Raw genomic sequence first — 22518 nt, forward strand, 5'->3', positions numbered from 1 at the left:
GGTTACCAATATCCTAAGACAATTTTTAATATATACCCGTTTATAAAAATTCAAATCACATTATATGCTGAAAAAAATCTAAAATTTTATTAACTTTATGTATTAAATAGTAATTAAAATAATTAAATATAAGATTAAATAAAAATGAAAAGAGAATTATATTTTAATCTAACATATTGATTTAAATTAGATAGATATATTTTAGGAGATTCATATTATCAAATAAGGAAATGATTGTGTTTGGTTGTAAGGATTGTAGAGAATTTAGTTGAGACTTGTTTGGATACAAAGATAAGAGAGGATGACACAAAAATGTACTTCAAAAATGTTAAGATAGACTAGGTTTGACCCCATGGTACAACACGAGACAATTTTTTTTTAAAAACTTTTGAATATATTATAAATAGATCAAATTTATTTGAGTTTTAATATAAATGTTACATTGTTATATATGTGTGTGTTTTCACAGTAATTAATAAAAAGGTTAAGATAGATATTCATTATATATTAAAATAACTCAAATGTGAAATAATCTATATCCGTATATACTTGTTTGGTTACAAAAATTCTAAAACAATTTTTAAAATATATATCCGTTTATAAAAATTCAAATCACATCATATACTAAAAAAAATCTAAAATTTTATTAACTTAATGTATTAAATAGTAATTTAAATAATTAAATATAAGATCAAATAAAAGTGAAAGGAGAATTATATTTTAATCTAACATATTGCTTTAAATTAGATAGATAGATTTTAGGAAATTAATATTATCAAATAAGGAAATTATTGTGTTTGGTTGTAATGATTGTAAAAAATTTAGTTGGGACTTGTTTGGATACAAAGATAAGAAAAGATAGCACAAAAAAATAATCCAAAAATGTTAAGATAGATATGTTGTTTAACATTCTTTCATATGAACTAAGCAGTTGAAGATTTAAGAGCCAAATTTTCCTTTACCAAGTGGGAATATGGAGACGTGGTGCCTACATCTGACGAGGGGGTTGAATTACGATGCATATAGGCTAGCAGTCAGTTTTCTCGGGTTAGGAAAAATTGATAGGGAACAAGGTTATAAATGGTTAAATAAAATCTATCCAGACCAAAATTTGTTGACGATCAGGGTAAAAAGGGTCGTCTAATGAATGACTTGTCCCGCTATGATGTAGCTAATAGACAGTTTTCCTTGTTTTGTTAGTAATCAAAACCACTAATGTGTTAACAAATGAGTTGTAATGCATCACATGATGATATGAGTAGAGGGTATGTTTCTAATGCCATCAAGTACTATATGAAGCAATACAAAGTTACGGAGGAGGAAGCGCGAGGCTTCAAAAAATGGTTAGGGACTTGTATATCACATCTTTGTTTGCCAATCTTATTGTCTTTGAAACCATAATTAGTATGTTTGGTCGTCGTTTCAGCTGCAACATCTACCTTTTCTTTGTGTATCAATGGAATACATGGGTCGTACTCTCTTGCGTTCTCACTCACGCATGAAAAAGGTTACGAAAAAAATAAACTTAAGATGAGATAACGTTATCTTGGAAGCTAAAGAACTAGGTAGTGACATTTTTTACTTTACCTTTTGAGAATATCAAATAACATGGAAGCTAAAAGATCATATCAGAAATCACTTTGCCAGCTAAATGAATAAATATATAGTTTAGGAACACCAATAAAAGAGTTTGAGAATTTCAGATATGGACATAATTTGCATATAAGACATTAAAGCTATATGATGAGTCTGTGAGAGGATCAAGTTTGAAGACAGGACCATACCAGTCAATCTTCCCCCAAATCTAACGTCTATTGCGTTTGCCTTTCACAAGGGAAATGGAAATCTCGGTGGAGCAAAGCTCGAGACTGTGGGGATGCGGTTTCGAGAAGATGACAATCTTCCCAGCAGGGCTGGTGCAGAGTTTGGTGATATCAAATCCCCATTGTCGGAGTTGTTGCAAACCCTTCACTTCCTTCCAATGCAAGTCATCGGGCAAACACCACAGTATTCTCCCCGCAGGTGGCACGGCAGAACAAGAATGTCCCAACGACACACCAATCGTTTCTGTAAATGTATCCTGGCATGGAATCTGTTTTACCGGCCCCTTGCCACAAACATACATTTACTTGGTGAGAAGGAGAAGTTTTGACCATCCTCATCCACTGCGTAAACCTCCTCCTCCTCTTTAATAATCATCAACACGCTTTGTTGGATATTGAGGAGCATCTTGGGCGTAAACACAAAAAAGAAATCCCAATTTTGGGTGGAGATGTCGAACACCTCTGCCCAGTTTGAGGAATCAGCTACATCATCCCCGAGCCCTCCAAACACATATATCTTGCAGCCGTCTGAGTCTGTCAACATCAGGCCTGCAGATGGGGAAGCACGAGCCATCTTCATGGGCGGCAGGAGGTACCATTTGTGCTGGAAACAATTGAAATACGAGACTTCCGAAGTGGGCTTGACGTCTACGAGTCCACCGATAATAAAAATCCCATGAGACATCGGCACGAAAGTGGAGGCTGATGTCGGAGCCTGATCATACAAGTCCATATGGATGGGTTTCAGGCAGGCCCAACTCATCAATTTTATGGGCTATCTGCATTTTTAAAATGGTCTTTGCAATAACTCTAATATATGACAACATTTTTGAAAAAGACCCTAAAATATGACTTTTTCTTTGAAAAAAATGCTCTAAAATATAACAAAATTTTGCCAAAAAATTGAGGTCCCAGTGCAAATGCACATGTTGCACTTGTCTTACGTCGGGCCTGGTTTCAGGCAACGTTGCATGGGGTGGAAGATAAACCAGTGTGGGCTTGGTTCTGGTAAGATGCGCAAGCATACGTAGAGATATTGCTCGACGCAACCCATCTGCCATCTCAATTCCGTGACCTCAAAGGAAACCACCAGAGACCGGTGACTCTTGGAGGCGATAGCTAAAGCCACGAGGTCCAATCTCGACAACTGAGCCAAGCAGATTACAACCACCTCATCTGGCAACGACCATAACCCACAAACCTCCTTCTTCTTCTTCGTTTTATTCTTCGTCTTTTTATTCTGACATGGCGTCATTCCCCGAATCGCACTTCTTGATGATTGTTCAATGGAAGGATTAATTCCCATTCTCGATCGTGAGAGGATCCAGACATAAACTAATCTCTGGTCAGTCAAAATCAAAACCGAGCGGGCAACAGATCTGCTAGTTTATAAATCTTGTGTCTTGACATGAGTAGTCACAAGATTGTATAATAAAGGAAAAAGGAAAAGTGGTAGAGCAGAGGAGAAAAAGAAGAGAAGATGTGCTATTGAAAACCTTTTTTCTTGTGGTCAAGCACTTTGGTCTTTATATCAAGTCAAGAAGAGACTTATTATTTCACATATCTAAGCAAATCGGAAAGCTGACAGGAGGATGAATGAAACAGTAAATTGAATCCCAAATCAGCTCTCACCGAGAGAACGAGATAAGGGCAAATCAAAGACTAAGAGAAGATTACAAAGGAAGAAAAACCAACTCAGAGAACTAAGATTTGATGATGATGATGATTGATGATGATGATCGATGGTGATGAACAATCGTACATAGAGTGAGAGAGAAGAAGAGATAATTGTTATTTGGTTTATTATCCCAAAATTGCCGAAGCATTACATATAACCGATCTCACGTGACTAAGATAATTGAACCAAACAACTAAACCCAAAATCAGAGAATTAAACCAATAGTCTAACCGGAACCCAGAGTCTAACCGGTTTATCCTGTTACAATGAACCATGCCTCGGCCTCGATTTTTCCAACGTTGCACTACTTCTTCAAAGCCTAGATTCTTCACCGGTCCTTCCGGTAGGTCGTTTAAGGTTTGAAGCTAAAAAAGGAATATGGTTGCCCGGTTTGGCCTCGCCTAATTATCTCACCGGCAGGTAATTTTGCAAACTATGTACTACATTCAAATTTCGGTTTAAGACAACCGGAACCACCTTGGCAATCGATTTGGTTACGCTAGATCAAAATCCGATACAAAGTGCCATAACTGAATCATCAATTTGGTTTGGTTAGCTTAGACCTGAATAATTGTTTTGGCTTGACTATGTTAGACCGGGTTTGTTCAATACCTGTTTAGTTGATGTATATGGTTCTGGTCACTCACTCACTCACTTGTAACATAATGCAGTCTTGCCGGTGACAAATGGGTTTGACCCGTTGGGTCTAGTAGAGGATCGAGAGAACTTGAAATTGTTCATCCTACTGACATATTCCAGGCTCAAATTCGACTAGACAAACAAAAAAAATCTAATATCCATTTTTTTTAAAAAATTGCAAGATCAAAAACAAATAAACAACATGATTACATAAATTAAGTTCGTTAAACACAAAACTAATAGCAAAAGGTAATTACGTAATGAACAGATCAAGTTAGAGTTTACAAGAACAATTATTAAAAACCTAATTAATGGATAATCAATTAATCAATTAGCTAAAAAACTAAGGGCAATTCGATTTCTTCTTCGTTGACAAATTCACTGATATCGATCATCAACTCTTCTTCTTCGTCAATTCAGGAATGATCTGAAAGTGGAACCTCAAGTTTGATGTTGTTGTCATTGTTAAGACAAAACACGTTATACAAATTTTCCCATAAGCTTTGATCCTCCTCATTGGTTATGGTGGATTGTGTTTCTTGGAAAAGACTCACTCTGTTTCCCATAAAGAGTCAACAAATTTAACATCATCTTCATTCACCAAGTAACGTGATTGATCGGATAGTCCCGACTCACCATAGAGATAGAGATCTTTAATAGGCCGGAAACTAGGGTTTTGATCGTAACAAGTAACTTATGCGCCACAGATCTTCTCGAGGGAGGAGAAAGTACAGTTCTTTTGTTCTGGAGACAAGGACTTAGTGTTTTGGTCGAGAGAAGCGGAGGAGCTAGGGTTTTAATCGGAAACAAATTGTGATTTTTCTTTCTTCTCAAGGCAATCCATCAGATGCTTTTTCTTTCTCATCATACGATCCTCGATCATCTTTAATTCACAGAGATCGTCGCAATAACGGTAGAGATCAGGGTCTTCCCACCAAAACCCTAGTTTGGTTTGGGGGTAAGTAATCTTCGGAGGAGACTTTCCGTTGAGGTAGCAATCAACAATTTCAGAGGCAGGAGAGTAGCCGGAGAAAGAGTAAGTGACATCGGAGTTCTCTGCCAGAGAGGTTACGAAGACGGCGATGTTGGCTCCAGAGAAAAGACAGAGCTCAGCGGCTTTGGAGAAGAGAGGTTGACGGCGTTTGCTGCAAGCCACCGAGCGTTGTTGTTTAGTGTAACACCCGCAAACCAAAACTGTGCGTTTTGGGGGAGGGTGTCGGTCGACACCACTTATTTCTGGTTCGACCAGATTGATGTAATCGTCGATTTGGTTTGGTTTGGTTTTGGGAAACCATTAAACCGGGTTACTTAAGTGTTTGTCGACGAGAAGAAGGGTTTTTGGCATTTGTCTTTGTCGCCGTTTAGCCTTTTTGAGAGAGAAAGGGAGAAAACCTTGTTCTTGAGCTTTTGAGAGAGATTTGTGAGATTCCTTGATGTTTCTTGAGAGATTCAAGGCTGGGAAGGAGTTAGAGGCTTGCTAGGAGGGTTGGATTCGTTGCTGTGGTTCAGAAACTTCCTGCAAAGAGGTGAGTGCATGACCATGGCTGATCTAAGCCTGTAATTCCTTGTTCTTGCTTGTTTGTTGCTGTTTTTGTGTGTTCCTCTTGCTGGGATTGATTGCTACAGGTTCCTACGGATGTTTATGGTTTGGGTTTTGAGTATTGGACGATTTGGTGGAGATTTGGGAGCGAGATTCGACTCTCGGCTTCGTGCGGATCGCGATTGCAGATGTAGTGTCGATCGATACCCCTTGGTGTCGGTCGACACCAGTTAAGCGGCATCGATCGACACTATGGGGTAGTGTCGGTCGACACCAAGGCCAGTGTCGGACGACACCTCCCTTCCAGCGAGATGATGTTTGTTTTCCTGGTTTGTATGTTTGTTTGTGTTGATTGTTTGGACATTAAAATTACTGTTGCTTGTGTGTATAGCCCAGTAGATGGGAGGATTGCCTCATTGAGTGTTTATCAAATACTCATGCATCTCAATATGTGTTTGTGGTGCAGGTAAAGGCAAAGTGTGATCGTGGAATCAAGGCAATGAAGAGGAGGATGTTCTAGGGACTCGATTGGATGCTGTCTGGCATTGCTAGGTTGCTAGAGTTGGGTCATTAGAACATTGTTAGGTTGCTGGTTTCATGTTTCCTGATGACTGATTATTAGATTATTGTTATGGTTTAATATTGGTTATTTACTATTGGACAATTATTGGTTATTGGTAATTGTTTTTCATTGTTGGTTGTGATTGTGGTTAGGTGGCTAGTGGGTATGAGACCACTAGTTGTAGTTTATTTATTATTATTATTATTATTTATTATTTTTTTAAAAACGGGTCGAGTCGTTTCATTTAGTGTCGCGCTTCTTAATCTCAATCTTTCTCTTTGTTCCTCTTCCTTTCATCGTCATTGTGTACGTCTCCGGTAGGGTTTGTTGTTTCTTACAGAGAAAATAAGAGAGAGATACTAAGAGAGAGAGACAGAGTAACGAGTAATGAGTCAAAAAAGAAAAGTAACTCATATATTTGTAGGATATTTAAATATCCTAGTTCATTAATTACTGAATGTGTTTTCCTTTTTTTTTCTAAGGCCTAATGACCAGACCCAGCCGATCATCATCAAGGCAATGAAGAGGAGGAGGTGTCGGTCGACACCAGTGCCAGTGTCGGTCGACACCTCCCTTCCAGCGAGATGATGTTTGTTTTCCTGGTTTGTATGTTTGTTTGTGTTGATTGTATGGAACATTGGAATCACTGTTGCTTGTGTGTATAGCCCAGTAGATGGGAGGATTGCCTCACTGAGTGTTTATCAAATACTCATACATCTCAATGTGTTTGTGGTGCAGGTAAAGGCAAAGTGTGATCGTGGAATCAAGGCAATGAAGAGGAGGATGTTCTAGGGACTCGATTGGTTGTTGTCTGGTATTGCTAGGTTGCTAAAGTTGGGTCATTAGAAACATTGCTAGGTTGCTTGTTCTATGATTCATGTTGGTTGAATTTTTGATATTGTTTATGTTATAATTATGGGATTATTATTGGATATTTATTGGATATTGGTATTGGTTATTTCCGCTGTTGATTGTGATTGTGGTTAGGTGCCTAGTAGGTATGGGACCACTAGTTGTAGTTTACTTATTATTATTATTATTATTATTATTATTATTATTATTATTATTATTATTATTATTACTATTATTTATTATTAAAAAAAAAGGGACGGGTCGTTTCAGTTTGGTATCAGAGCCCTTACGGTTCTAGGTTTGGGTTCACTAGGCTTTGTGATGTAGATGTTTGGGATTGCATGTCTTGATTGATTATGTGAGTTAGTCCATTGTGTGTGGCATGGAGTCCTAAAACATCCTCTTCGAGCCTACAGTGTGATTCCACGGTGAGTTGTGGTTTTTGTTTTTTTGTATTAAGTTAAGATTGCTTGTTAGCCTCTGTTCTTGGAAGTGCAGTGGCTAAAGGTGTTTGAGTTTTTGGTCGTGGACGGGGACGTGGTCATGGTCATGGTCGGGCGGATCCCGAGGCCAGTGAGTGTGTGGTCCAGAGTTCCACGAGGAGGTACGTTAGAGGGTCGCAAGCGTATCAGGAGGGACCAGAGGGGGTTAGCCGGTGAGCGTGCCGGGGGTGCTTGGAACCCAGGTGTGGGGTTGCAGCAGGTGGAGCCCAGGGTCGAGATGATCGCTTGGCGGATCTGTTGGTGTAATGTTGGAGCAGTTACCGAGAGGGGTACCAGTGCAGGCTCCAGTTGTACCGCATGTGTCAGGGTGCAGCTGAGGGCTGCGGATGTTGAGAACTTTCCATCTTATGTTAGGAGGATGGAGCAGTGGTTGATGACCAGTGCGAGATTCTTCGCGAGAGGTATCGAGCCTAGAGAGGCGTATAGGGGGACATTTGTAGTTGCAGCAGATATTTCTCTGTTTGGTGGGTAATCCAGTTGGATATTAGAAGTTGAGTGGGCAGGTGTAGCATTGTATGTTATACTCGTACCACGGGAAGTACCTTTTGGTCGGGAGATGTTTATAGTCGTTAAGTTGTTGCTCCTGAGGGGATGGTGATTCCCCTGAATACCGTTAGCTCGAGGGGCTGGGGGCTCCGAGAGTGGCAGAGGGGATAATATTCCCCTGAAGGGATGATTAATTTCCCTGATACCAAGATCTTAAGGATTATGGTCCAAGAGTGAGACGGTATAACTCAAAGACGGTGGTCTGAGAGTGAGATCGGTATGGCTCGAAGGTTGCAACCTAAGGGTGGAAGATTTGGGAGCAAGCAATGCCTAGGACGTGAGTATAAACATAATGACTGAAGGTAGACCTCGAGAGAGTGATGGTGGTTTAATCTTGGGTTTTGGATGTGTTGACCAGTGGGTCAGGGTTTTATGACCGGAGCGGTCATGAATGTGTGGCTGTTGCACCAGGATTGTGCGGCCGGTGGTGCTGGAGTCCCGGGAAGGGGAGTTGCAGCATGTATGAGCCGGGAAAGGCATGTTTGTCAGATACATAAGTTCACGAGAAGCCTTCATGGTAGGATAAACTAAACGTTGCGACGATGTTGGATGAAGTTCATTGGAGATGGATAGGGTTGCTAGATTCATGGTTTTGGTAAGCTTGCTGGGGGAAATAAGTCAAGTGGGTTGAGTTGGCGGCCTGCAAATCATTTAAAACGGTGAATCGGAATATGCGAACGTATGGTACTTGTTTGTTTTATTACGCTCGTATTGATGATTTGCTGTGGAGAATTGCTAAGCGGAAGCTAATTTTGGATTAAGCCATCTTGAGGAAGTTTTCCTTCGAGGCAAGTTACTAGAGGCCCTTGGACATGCTAGAGGGGTTTATATTCGGGTGGTGGTGAGTTGTTGTCAGCATACTTGATTATTAGTCTAGTAGAGCTGAAGAAGTAACAAGAGGATTTGTTGAGCAGAGGATTCATTCGTCTTATCACTTCACCGTGGGGAGCGTCGGTGGTGTTCGTCAAGTAGAAGGACGAGTTATGGGTTTATGAGTTCATGGCGATGCCTTTCAAGTTGACTAACGTGCCAGCAGCGTTTATGAGATTGATGAACAGCGTGTTTCAGGAGTTTTCTGGATGTGTCTGTCATCATTTTTTCGACGATATCCTGGTTTATTCTAAGAGTCCTGAGGAGCATGCAGTGCATGTGAGGGCAGTTCTAGAGAAGCTGCGGGAGCAGAAGTTGTTTGCTAAGTTGAGGAAGTGTAGTTTTTGGCAGCGTGAAATGGGTTTTCTGGATCATATTGTGTCTGCAGATGGGGTTTCTGTAGATCCGGAGAAGATTCAGGCTATCAGGGGTTGGCCTAGACCGCATAATGCCACAGAGATCAAGAGTTTTCTCGGTTTGGCAGGTTACTACAGGAGGTTTGTGAGCAGAGCACGTGTTATGACTAAGTTGACAGGGAAGGATGTTCCTATTGTTTGGTCACAAGAGTATAAGGAAGGCTTTGCAAGCCTGTAGGAGATGTTGACTACTACGCCAGTGTTGGCTTTGCCTGAGCAGGGAGAACCCTATGTGCTTTATACAGAGATGCATCCAGAGTTGGTTTGGGGTGTGTGTTGATGCAGCATGGGAAGGTGATTGCCTACGCTTCGCGGTAGTTGGGGAAGCATGAGGGCAACTATCATACTCATTTTTTGGAGATGGGTGTTGTAGTTTTTGCCCTGAAGTTTTGGAGATCTTATCTTTATGGTGCAAAGGTGCAGGTGTTTACAGATCATAAGAGCATGAAGTATGTATTCACTCATCCCGAGCTGAATTTGAGGCAGAGGCGGTGGATGGAGCTGGTGGCAGATTATGATTTGGAGATAGCCTAACATCCTGGTAAGGCTAACTTGGTTGCAGATGCTCTGAGTCGGAAGAGAGTAGATTCGGCTCAGGAGCAGGAGATGGAGTCTCTATTAGGAGAAATTGGTGCGTTGAGTTTGTGTGTTGTGTCTCAGGAACTGTTGGGTTTAGAGGCGGTTGATAGAGCAGATCTTCGGAGCAGAGTGCGGTTGGCTCAGGAGAAGGATTTGGGGCTGGTGAATGCCTCAAAATATGTCGATTCAGAGTATCAGGTCTCAGATAATGGTACTATCTTGGTGCACGGTCGGGTTTGTGTGCCCAATGATGAGGAGTTGAGGCAGGAGATCCTGAGAGAGGCTCATGGGAGCAAGTTCTCTATTCATCCAGGAGCGACTAAGATGTACCGTGATCTCAAGAGGTACATTCATTGGGTCGGGATGAAGAAGGATATAGCTAGTTGGGTCGCGAGGTGCGATGTGTGCTAGCTAGTGAAGGCTGAGCATCAGGTTCCAGGAGGGTTACTGAAGAGTCTTACCATTCTGGAGTGGAAGTGGGATATGATTACTATGGACTTCGTGGTAGGTTTGCCAGTGTCCAGGACGTTTGATGCTATTTGGGTCATTATGGACCGGTTGACTAAGTCGGCACATTTTCTGGCCATTAAGAAGACTGATGGAGCAACAGTCTTGGCTAAGAAGTATGTGAAAGAGATAGTCAGGTTGCATGGGGTGCCAGCGAGCATTGTGTCTGATAGGGATTCTAAGTTCACTTTGGTGTTCTGGAGAGCGTTTCAGGCAGAGATGGGCACTAAGGTGCATATGAGTACAACTTATCATCCCCAGACAGATGGACAATCAGAGAGGACAATTCAGACGCTGGAGGATCTGCTGAGGATGTGTGTGTTGGATTGGGGAGGCCATTGGGCAGATCAATTGAGCTTGGTAGAGTTTGCTTACAACAACAATTACCAGGCGAATATTAAGATGGCTCCTTATGAGGTTTTGTATGGAAGGCCGTGTCATACACCGTTATGCTGGACTCATGTGGGGGGAGAGGAGCATTTACGGGGCAGATTTTGTTCAGGAGACCTTAGAGAAGATTCGGGTTCTCAAGCTGAACATGAAGGAAGCTCAGGATCGGCAGAGGAGTTATGCCGATAGGAGGAGGAGAGATCTTGAGTTTCAGGTAGGAGACAGAGTGTACCTCAAGATGGCCATGTTGCAGGGTCCGAACAGGTCATTGACTGAGACTAAGTTGAGTCTGAGGTATATGGGTCCGTTCAGAGTGATTGAGCGTGTTGGACCAGTGGCTTATAGACTGGATTTACCTGAGGTTATGTGTGCATTCCATAAGGTTTTCCATGTTTCTATGTTGAGGAAGTGTCTTCGTGATGATGATCAGTTGTTAGCTAAGATTCCTGAGGATCTTCAGCCTCACATGACTTTGGAGGCGAGACCAGTGAGGGTTCTCGAGAGGAGGATTAAGGAACTTCGGAAGAAGAAAATTCCTTTGATGAGAGTCCTTTGGGACTGTGATGGTGTTGAGGAGCAGACTTGGGAGCCTGAGGCGAGGATGAAGGCAAGGTTTAAGAAGTGGTATGAGAAGCAAGCCGCGACTTGAGCTTGTCTAGCCTGGTCCCATCTGTAATCCGTGGCTGGAGCGGGAATGGAGTATTCCAGCCCATCTCTCTTGTTTACTTGGTCGCTTGGGGTGGTTGGTTGTGCGACTAAGTAACAAGATGAGGTGGTGCTTGGGGTACAAAGTTTCCGTGAGGCGGAGTTTTTGAAGAAAGTTTCATGAAATAGAAGTTTCCAAAAGTGGAAAGTGGTAAAAGTGGAAAGTTTTATGTTAGTTAAAATTTGTCCATTTTAGCGGAGAGAGCCTTGGAGGGGCTTTTGTGGCCTTAGTGGCGGACTTTTTAGTCATTTTGTGGCCTTAGTGGCGGTCTTTTCAGAAATTGTGTGGCCTTTGTGGCGGGCTGTTTAGCTAGATGTGTGGCCTTTGTGGCGGGCTGTTTAGCCAGATGTGTGGCCTTTGTGGCGGACTGTTTAGCCAGCTGTGTGGCCTTTGTGGCGGGCTGTTTAGCCAGATGTGTGGCCTTTGTGGCGGGCTGTTTAGCCAGATGTGTGGCCTTTGTGGTGGGTTGTTTAGCCAGAGTGCCTGTTTAGGCGGTCCTTCGGGACAGATGGTCTTGTGACGGTCCTGTTTAGGACATTTGTTTCGCCTTGGTGGCAGTCATGTTTCGCCAGTTGTGTGGCCTTTGTTTCGCCTTGGTGGTGGACAGTCAGAGAGGACGATCTAGACGCTGGAGGATTTGTTGAGGATGTGTGTGTTGGATTGGGGAGGCCATTGGGCAGATCACTTGAGCTTGATAGAGTTTGCTTACAACAACAGTTATCAGGTGAGTATTAAGATGGCTCCTTATGAGGCTTTGTATGGGAGGTCGTGTCGTACACCGTTATGCTGGACTCAGGTGGGGGAGAGGAGCATTTACGGGGCAGATTTTGTTCAGGAGACCTCAGAGAAGATTCGGGTTCTCAAGCTGAACATGAAGGAAGCTCAGGATCGGCAGAGGAGTTATGCCGATAGGAGGAGGAGAGATCTTGAGATTCAGGTAGGAGACAGAGTGTACCTCAAGATGGTCATGTTGCGGGGGCCGAACAGGTCATTGACTGAGACTAAGTTGAGTCCGAGGTATATGGGTCCGTTTAGAGTGATTGAGCGTGTTGGACCAGTGGCTTATACACTGGAGTTATCTGAGGTTATGTGTGCATTCCATAAGGTTTTACATGTTTCTATGTTGAGGAAGTGTCTCCGTGAGGATTATCAGTTGTTAGATAAGATTCCTGAGGATGTTCAGCCTAACATGATTTTGGAGGCGAGACCAGTGAGGGTTCTCGAGAGGAGGATTAAGGAACTTCGGAAGAAGATGATTCCTTTGATGAGAGTCCTTTGGGACTGTGATGGTGTTGAGGAGCAGACTTGGGAGCCTGAGGCGAGGATGAAGGCAAGGTTTAAGAATTGGTATGAGAAGCAAGTCGCGACTTGAGCTTGTCTACCCTGGTCCCATCTGTAATCCATGGCTGGAGCGGGAATGGAGTATTCCAGCCCATCTCTCTTGTTTACTTGGTCGCTTGGGGTGGTTGGTTGTGCGAATAAGTAACAAGATGAGGTGGTGCTTGGGGTACAAAGTTTCCGTGAGGCGGGGTTTTTGAAGAAAGTTTCCTGAAATAGAAGTTTCCAAAAGTGGAAAGTGGTAAAAGTGGAAAGTTTTATGTTAGTTAAAATTTGTCCATTTTAGCGGAGAGAGCCTTGGAGGGGCTTGTGTGGCCTTAGTAGCAGACTTTTTAGTCATTGTGTGGCCTTAGTGGCGGTCTTTTGAGAAATTGTATGGCCTTTGTGGCGGGCTGTTTAGCCAAATGTGTGGCCTTTGTGGCGGGCTGTTTAGCCAGAGTGCCTGTTTAGGCGGTCCTCGGGACAGTTGGTCTTTGTGACGGTCCTGTTTAGGACATTTGTTTCGCCTTGGTGGCGGTCCGGTTTAGCTAGATGTGTGGCCTTTGTTTCGCCTTGGTGGTGGACAGTCAGAGAGGACGATCCAGACGCTGGAGGATTTGCTGAGGATGTGTGGGTTGGATTGGGGAGGCCATTGGGCAGATCACTTGAGCTTGGTAGAGTTTGCTTAAAACAACAGTTATCAGGCGAGTATTAAGATGGCTCCTTATGAGGCTTTGTATGGGAGGCCGTGTCGTACACCGTTATGCTGGACTCAGGTGGGGGAGAGGAGCATTTGCGGGGCAGATTTTGTTCAGGGGACCTCAGAGAAGATTCGGGTTCTCAAGCTGAATATGAAGGAAGCTCAGGATCGGCAGAGGAGTTATGCCGATAGGAGGAGGAGAGATCTTGAGTTTCAGGTAGGAGACAGAGTGTACCTCAAGATGGTCATGTTGCGGGGTCCGAACAGGTCATTGACTGAGACTAAGTTGAGTCCGAGGTATATGGGTCCGTTCAGAGTGATTGAGCGTGTTGGACCAGTGGCTTATAGACTGGAGTTACATGAGGTTATGCGTGCATTCCATAAGGTTTTCCATGTTTGTAGGTTTTTTCAAGCCATCATATTTAGCATATGAGTTTATTGCATAATGTTTTATCCAAAAAACTTTTAAAAACAATCATATAAATTAAAAATTTATTCTATAATTATAATATAAATAAAATAAATTTCAACCTGTGCTCTAGCACGAACTCTAATCTAGTTGCAAAATAAAATGTGTACAATTGAACTCCGGTTTAAAACAAAATCTCAAGATCAAATTAAACTAAAATAAGTATATCGATTACTATTCAAATTTCAAATATCATCAATAAAGATTAATATTTATACCGTTTAATATATCGATTAATATATTATTTTTCCTAATAAAATACTGCCATACCGTTTTGTTTTTGAAAACTTATATATATCTAAGGGAATTTTGGAATTTGCTTAAATATTTATTAAATAGTATTTCCTCTAATTAATAAATTTTGATTTTGATAAATGACAAAATCTCACTGAAAATAGAATTGTAAAATAACTTTTTTTTTGGGATAAAACCTATATAAAAAAATCAGTCGATGTTTTAATAGGTCATATTTAACCATTCTTACTAAACAAAACATTGATAAAAAAATTAAAAACACCAAATTTTTGGTGACCATCATAAACATAGAAAAATACAACCTCAGCTCTACTAAATTCTAAAATGAAGAGAGCAGTGCACAAGCTAAATTTATGAACTAAAAAAAATATATTTTTTATGAACAAGCTAAATTAGAGGAATAGAGCCTAGCTATTAACATAACTAATTAACTGTTTTGTTAATTCTTTTTTGGGATGTTTTCCTAGGAGTGAAGATATTTTGAAGTTAAGAGTAAAGTGAATGTATGAGCTGCTTCAACAAAAATTTCCGAGTTTTTTTCCATAAACTATATAAATGACATATATCAAACATATGTATATATGTATACATCTTGATACCAATTCTTTTAAGTTTTAACCAAAGCTAAAGAAAAAGATTTCCAAAGTACAGTGTCAATAATTTAACTTATGTGTATAATGTATTTTTGAGTTTAAATTTATTTTTTTATTTCTTTTAAATTTAACAAAAATTACATTCCACTAAACAGATCATGTTAAATAGATAATTTTTAAATATTCGGTATTTTAATTTTTCCTAGAACCCATTATTGTAATTTGATATTTCCGATGTTATCCAGAACAAAACACAGTATCATCAAAGACAATAGAGTACAAAAAACAAAAATTAGGCCGACATTAGATTTGTCTTAATTTAATCCCGGTCAAGAAGAATATGACAATTCAATCAATTAAAATTCAGGTTACAAAAACAGGATCAGATAATTAACTGTATAACATATTCCTAGGTAAGCGATCCATGGGACAATTGCACAGAAAAACTAATTTTTTGAAATAGTTAACTTTGATAATTGATTATATATATTTGATTTCGTTTTCCTGTAAGAACATGAGTATATAGAATATATTAAAACTTACTCTCTGTTTTCTACTGATTTGTTCTTTTTACTAATTTGCTATGATTTGTATAATATTATATATATATATATATATATATATATATATATATATATATGAATTTAAACATTGATTTAATGTTACTAACCTTGAAATCCCTTTCCATTTTTTTTTGTATTTTTAGGCCATAAATTTTATCATACATTATTTGTGATATCACATATTCATGTAACTACTAATTAAAAATATTATATAGATATTTTTTCTTATGTATACATATTAAATAGAAACGAACTAATCAAAATATATTTAACGCTTAGCTGTATTATCATAATAATTCTTGTTTCTCTTCATTTTCTTGTACCAAAAAAAAAATGTATTGCATCAAATTTATATCTTACTTAATATTAAAAACAACTAAAAATTAATAAAATATAATTCTCAAAGAAAAAACTGAAAACTAATTCATCAGATGTCCCTGAAGGGACAAATTGAAAACTAATATTATCTGATATTTGACAAGTAACAATATCTTAAATAGAGTTGTTTCATATTTTGTAAACTCATACGTAATAGTCCAACAAATTTTAAATAAACTATACTAACATTAGAATAAATTCATTGAAAATTCATAAAAGTTTAATATTTTCTCAATTTTTTATTCCTGTAAGTCAGAAAGAAAGATGAATTTAAAGGTAAATTTACTAATCCCAATAACAAAGAATATATGCATAATATGTAAACATATGATCTAGATTACCTAAACAAATGATTTTTTAAAGAAAACATTGATCTCATAGTTAAATTTTGACCCAAAAAGAGAGAAAAAATACAATATATTTATAAAATTGTCACGTAGCTTTATTTTACAATATGAAATATCCTCATAAAAATGAGATAGCTTCATAAATTATTGAAAAAGTTTTAATAATATAACGAAGTTTAATGTGGTGTATTTGAAAGAAACTGTTTTGTTATGAGACAATTTATTTGTTTATATAAAGGTGAATATCTACAATCCTCTTTCTTTTAGGATTAATAATTAACGGTATAATTTATTTAATTATGGTATTATAGTAATTGATTGTATAATTTTCTTAATTTTTTTTCTTATAGAATTAGTAATTTAAAATTAGAATTAATATTATCTTTTTATATACATATAAGAACTATATTTTATATTTATTAAAATTGTTTAAATTTTTTAATTTCTTATGATTATCTTTTTAATTTTAAAATTTGTTTAAACAAAGTTTTTTGTATAACACAGAGCAAAATCTCTAATCGTTAAAATTGACACGTGTCGCGATAATGTGAATTACTAACTTTGAAAACTAAGGTTTATATAATAACATTGACTTCTAATTCGCGTGTGAATTCAACTTAGATTTAAACCTACAAAATAATTAAATCTCACCCAAAGACGAAAAAAACCCCATAATGGAAATATTAAAAGAAAATGCCCATTAATATCATACTACAACTTTATTAATTTTACCAAAAAAAAAGCGTTATTAATAATATTTCATCTCTAGCTAATCATCCAGAAAGCCGTTTTCCGTGTTCATGGAGACTGCCGGTCAATCGGTTATACTCGTGAAGATGTCCTTCTTCAGAAGCCTAAAGCAAGGGTAGGTCATATCTATGTGAATTTTCTTCGTGCTATTACTCATGATTAGCTTGTTTACATTGGCTACATACTTTATTTTCCAGACTAGAAATCCAATTTTGAAGCACTATATTCATACGTTTTGGATAGATATGCTTTTGGGATGCTAGCACATAGATATGTTAATAACAGTATATATTCCCCATAATCAGAGCCGGCCCAGACCAGAAGCTGGTGAAGCAGAAGCTTTAGGCATCATGTTTTCTTTGTAATCTTAGGGGCATCAATTTTTAGTTTTTACGTCTGAATCGTCTTCTACCTCTGGATCTCAATTGTCTTTTTTTTTGAGAATCCGCCGAGTTCTTTAAAACAACGTGGGTGTATTGGGCTATTAATATTATCTCTCATATAAAAGAGATCTTAATATATATATATATCAGATTTCTTAGTACTTAAATGAGTGGTGGAGAATTAAAGGAGAGAATGAGAATAATATTAAGAGAAGGAAAGAGGACTTGTAATAAGAAAGCAAAAGTTGTATTCCACAACCACATATAATGTTTCCTCTCATCACATATTTATAGGCACACAATTAAGGATGAGTTACCTAATCAAAAGAGAGAAACATGACAAGTGTTAAAACATGTGTCATGTTTAGTGATGAATAATCACTTCTTTATAACACTCCCCCTTGAATATTCATCACTAGAGAATTACGTACTGCCTCGTTAAAAACCTTATCATGGAAAAACCTATTGAGATAAAAACCATGACAAGGAAAAAAGAGTACAGTGACGTAATCTCCCCCTGGAAAAGATATGAGTGGTCTTTTCTTCAAAGATCTCGTAGATGACGCATTTCGATGCTATGAATATACTTCCTGAATATGGTAGTCGGAAGCGATTTTGTAAAGAGATCTGCTGCGTTGTCACTTGATCGGATATATTGGATATTGACTTCTTTGTTCTTCTCGAGTTCTTGAGCGTAGGAGAAGAATCTTGGAGGAATATGTTTTGTTCTGTCGCTCTTGATATAACCTTCTTTGATTTGAGCGACACAAGCTGCATTGTCTTCGTATAGTGTCGTTGGCTCCTTACTGCTGACCATTCCACTTGCATCTTTTATATGGTTTGACATGGATCTGAGCCATACACATTCTCTGCATGCTTCATGAAGCGCTATTAGTTCTGCGTGGTTCGAAGAGGTGGCGACCAAAGTCTGTTTTTGTGAACGCCACGAGATTGCAGTTCCTCCAATTGTGAAAACGTATCCAGTTTGGGATCGAGATTTATGTGGATCCGATAAATATCCTGCATCTGCAAAACCAACTAGACCAAACGTAGAGTTTCTTCGATACAACAATCCCAAGTCAATCGTACCTTGAAGATAGCGGAATATGTGCTTAATTCCATTCCAGTGCATGCGGGTAGGAGCTGAGTTGTATCTTGCAAGTAAATTAGTTGCAAATGCAATGTCTGGTTGGGTACAATTTGCAAGATACATAAGTCCACCGATAGCACTCATATAAGGTACTTCGGGACCAAGTATTTCTTCATTCTCTTCACAAGGTCTGAATGGATCTGTATCAACATTCAGAGACCTACCGACCATTGGAGTACTCAAAGGAGTCGCTTTATCCATATAAAAGCGCTTTAAAATCTTTTTCGTATAATTTGACTGATGCACAAATACTCCATCTTGGAGATGTTTTATTTGAAGACCGAGGCAAAATTTTGTCTTTCCAAGATCTTTCATTTTGAATTCTTCTTTCATATGAGTTCTAGCATCATCAATCTCCTTTTGAGTTCCAATTATATTGAGATCATCAACATATACAACAATGATCACAAATCCCGATGAGGATTTTTTATAAAGACGCAAGGGCATATTTCATTATTTACATACCCTTTCTTCAATAAGTGATCACTTAAGCGATTATACCACATGCGTCCGGATTGTTTTAATCCGTAAAGTGATCGCTGTAATTTTACCGCATATATCTCATTAGGCTTTTCTTTTAAAGTCTCAGGAACCTTAAATCCTTCTGGAATTTTCATGTGTATTTCATTATCCAATGATCCATATAAATACGCTGTCACTACATCCATAAGGTACATTTCTAAATTATTAGAAGCTGTTAGATTCATTAAGTACCTGAATGTAATTGCATCCATGACCGGAGAATATGTTTCCTCATAATCAACTCCCTGCCTTTGAGAAAAGCCTTGTGCAACAAGTCGGGCTTTATATCGTGTTATCTCATCTTTCTCATTTCTCTTTCTCACGAAAACCCACTTGCACCCAACAGGTTTTATATCATTAGATGCAGTGACAATAGGTCCGAAGACATTTATTTTATTAAGGGAGAACAACTCAGTTTGCATTGCACTTTTCCATTTCTCCCAGTCAGGCCTTTGTTGGCACTCTGACACAGACCTTGGATCATGATCATCATTTCCATAATCAATTTCTTTAGATACAGAAAAAGAAAATATTCCATTATCATCATCGATTTCATCTCTAGCCCATAATTTTCCATCTTGGGCATAGTTAATAGAGATCTCATAATTTTCTGTATCGTCTTCCTGATGACTTTTCTCTTTACTTGGTTTCTCTTGAACCTTTTCATTTCCGTCTCCCATTTTCTTTTTCTTTCGGGGATTTTTATCTTTAGAACCTATTGGCCTCCCCCGTTTCAATTGAACTTTAGGCTCATTAACCTTTTTCCCATTAATTTCCTCTCTAGGAATTTCAACTCTTGATGGTGCATTTGCAGCGGGAATATGTGATTTTGTCACCCTTTTTGTATCTGTGAACGCATCTGGTAATTGATTTGCCAAATTTTGTAAATGTACAATTTTCTGAACTTCTAGCTCACGTTGATTCGTAGGGAGATCAAGATGTACCAAAGATGGTGTATTCCATGTAATCTCTTTTGGTACCTGTTTAATTCCTCCCCCTAACGCTGGAAATTCATCTTCATTAAAATGGAAATCAGCAAAACGTGCTGTAAACATATCACCAGTTTGTGGTTCAAGATAATTTATGATACTTGGTGATGCATAACCGACGTATATTTCCAATCTCCTTTGTGGCCCCATTTTTGTTTTTTGCGGTGGGGCTATAGGAACATAAACCGCACATCCAAAAACACGGAGATGAGAAATGTTTGGTTCTTGACCAAACGTTAATTGTAAAGGGGAATATGTATTGTATGCACTTGGTCGTCTTTGGACCAACGCTGCAGCATTCAATATAGCATGACCCCATATAGAAATTGGGAGTTTTGTTCTCAATATCAACGGTCTAGCAATGAGTTGTAACCGTTTAATCAATGATTCAGCCTTGCCATTTTGTGTATGAACATGAGGGACCGGATGTTCAACATCAATTCCCATTGACATACAATATTCATTAAAAGCTTGTGAAGTGAATTCACCAGCGTTGTCAAGCCTTACTTTCTTTATGGCATAATCAGGGAATTGTGCTTTTAACCTGATTATTTGGGAAATGAATTTTGCGAAAGCCGTATTTCGTGTTGTCAAAAGACACACATATGACCATCTACTAGATGCGTCAATCATTACCATAAAATAACGAAATGGCCCGCATGAAGGGTGAATAGGTCCACATATATCACCATGTATTCTCTCTAAGAATATTGGTAATTCATTCCCGACTTTGGTTGGCGATGGCCTAATTATGAGTTTTCCTTGAGAACATGCATCACATGAAAACTCACCAGAACAATAAATTTTCTGGTTTTTTAACGGGTGGCCATTAGAATTTTGCACAATTTTTCGCATCATGATTGAACCAGGATGTCCAAGTCTCTCATGCCAAATCTTAAACGTATTAGTAAACTTTGAGTTTACTGTAACATACGATGCGAATACATTTCTTTTTTGTGCAATATAATCCAGAGGATAACATTGGTAACTCTTCCAATATATGTTTTTCCTCGGATTTGATGCAAAGATATTCAATGCCATTCTTATTCATAGTCTCTATATGATATCCATTTCTTTGGATATCTCTGAAACTTATCAAGTTTCGTTGAGACTTAGGGGAATATAATGCATCTTTTATTTCAAATTTTTTTCCCCTTGGCATTGAAAAATTGGCTTCGCCAAAACCCATTATAATCTTTGCATTTCCAGATATAGTGCTCACGCTTTAGCGGAGTCATTCATTTTGAGAGAGGAGAAATATTTTTTATTTCTAAATATTGAGTGCATAGTAGCACTATCTGCTAGACACATTTCTTCATCCTTAATCTCAAAAGTTGACATTTTCTGGAGATAAAACATTCATAAAATATGCATTAATATATAACAAAGTCTTAGGAGATTTAAAATATATTACAAAAAGACTTTAAACACCAAAAGTTTTACAAGAATATTTTACATAAAGATTTTAATCGCATGATTTTCCACTCTCTTGATTGACGAGGAAATCTGCGATATCCAGATGAGTTTTATCATTGAGACCATGGTAGGAAGGTCCGGCTTCATTTGAGATCAGATTGGTCTCAACGTCTCTTTCTTTTTCCTTTTGAGATGCTTGATATAGATCGGCCAAATGCTTTGGTATACGACAAGTTTGGTACCAATGACCTTTCATGCCGCATCTGTAACAAATACTCTCATCTTTTTTCTTTATAACGCGGCTGGCATCATTTACATGAAGATCGTTTTTGGCTTTGCCAACGTTGAAGCTATTACGATAGTGACCTCTTCCTCTACCTCGGCCACGACCTCCTCCACGCCCACGACCACGGCCACGGCCTCGACCGCGTCCGCGTCCTTGTCCTTGCCAATTATTATAACTGGATGAAGCGACATTCACTTCTGGAAGTGGAGGTGATCCAGTTGGACGAGTTTGATGATTCAGCATCACGAGTTGATTATTTTGTTCAGCAACAAGAAGAACGTGCATTAACTCAGAATATCGAGTGTATCCTTTGGTCCGGTATTGTTCTTGCAGGATTACATTTCTAAGATGAAAAGTTGAGAGCGTTTTTTCGATCATATCATAATCGCTCACTTCTTCGCCACACAAAGCCATCCTGGAGGTGATTCCGAACATAGCGGAATTAAATTCAACGACACTTTTGTAATCCAAGAACCGGAGATTTAACCACTCATGTCTAGCCTTTGGTAAGATCACATATTTCTGGTGATCAAACCTATCTTTGAGTGATTGCCAAAGATCTACAGGATCTTCTTTCGTGATGTACTCGTTTTTCAGATTATCGTGGAGGTGGTGGCGTAAAAACACCATGGCCTTGGCCTTATCCTCATCTGACGTCGTTTCCGACGGATCTATGGTGCTTAAAACCCCATCCGATCTCAGATGCATTTGTGCATCCGATGCCCATGTCATATAATTTTTTCCAGATACATCAAGGGCAAGGATTTCGAGTCTGGCGAGATTTGACAT

At 38.8% G+C, this 22518-nt stretch overlaps 1 protein-coding gene and 2 pseudogenes across 1 annotated transcript; all 3 read right to left on the reverse strand.

Annotated features, from left to right (window-relative positions):
• Positions 1 to 1699: 1699 nt before the first annotated feature.
• Positions 1700 to 3129, reverse strand: LOC104728023 (putative F-box/kelch-repeat protein At4g39600; annotated as a pseudogene).
• A 1705-nt stretch (positions 3130 to 4834) lies between these two features.
• On the reverse strand, positions 4835 to 6557 carry LOC147934012 (agamous-like MADS-box protein AGL97; annotated as a pseudogene).
• A 14935-nt stretch (positions 6558 to 21492) lies between these two features.
• On the reverse strand, positions 21493 to 22518 carry LOC104728024 (uncharacterized). The gene has a single exon (XM_010447066.2). The coding sequence runs from the start codon at positions 22516 to 22518 to the stop codon at positions 21493 to 21495; it is 1026 nt and encodes a 341-aa protein (XP_010445368.2).

This window comes from Camelina sativa, chromosome 11 (genome assembly GCF_030686135.1).
Source record: "Camelina sativa cultivar CO46 ecotype springtype chromosome 11, ASM3068613v1".
NCBI classification, from domain to species: domain Eukaryota; kingdom Viridiplantae; phylum Streptophyta; class Magnoliopsida; order Brassicales; family Brassicaceae; genus Camelina; species Camelina sativa.

Coding starts and splice junctions, on each gene's coding strand:
- LOC104728024 (XM_010447066.2), bottom strand. CDS start 22,518: ATGTCAAATCTCGCCAGACTCGAAATCCTTGCCCTTGATGTATCTGGA.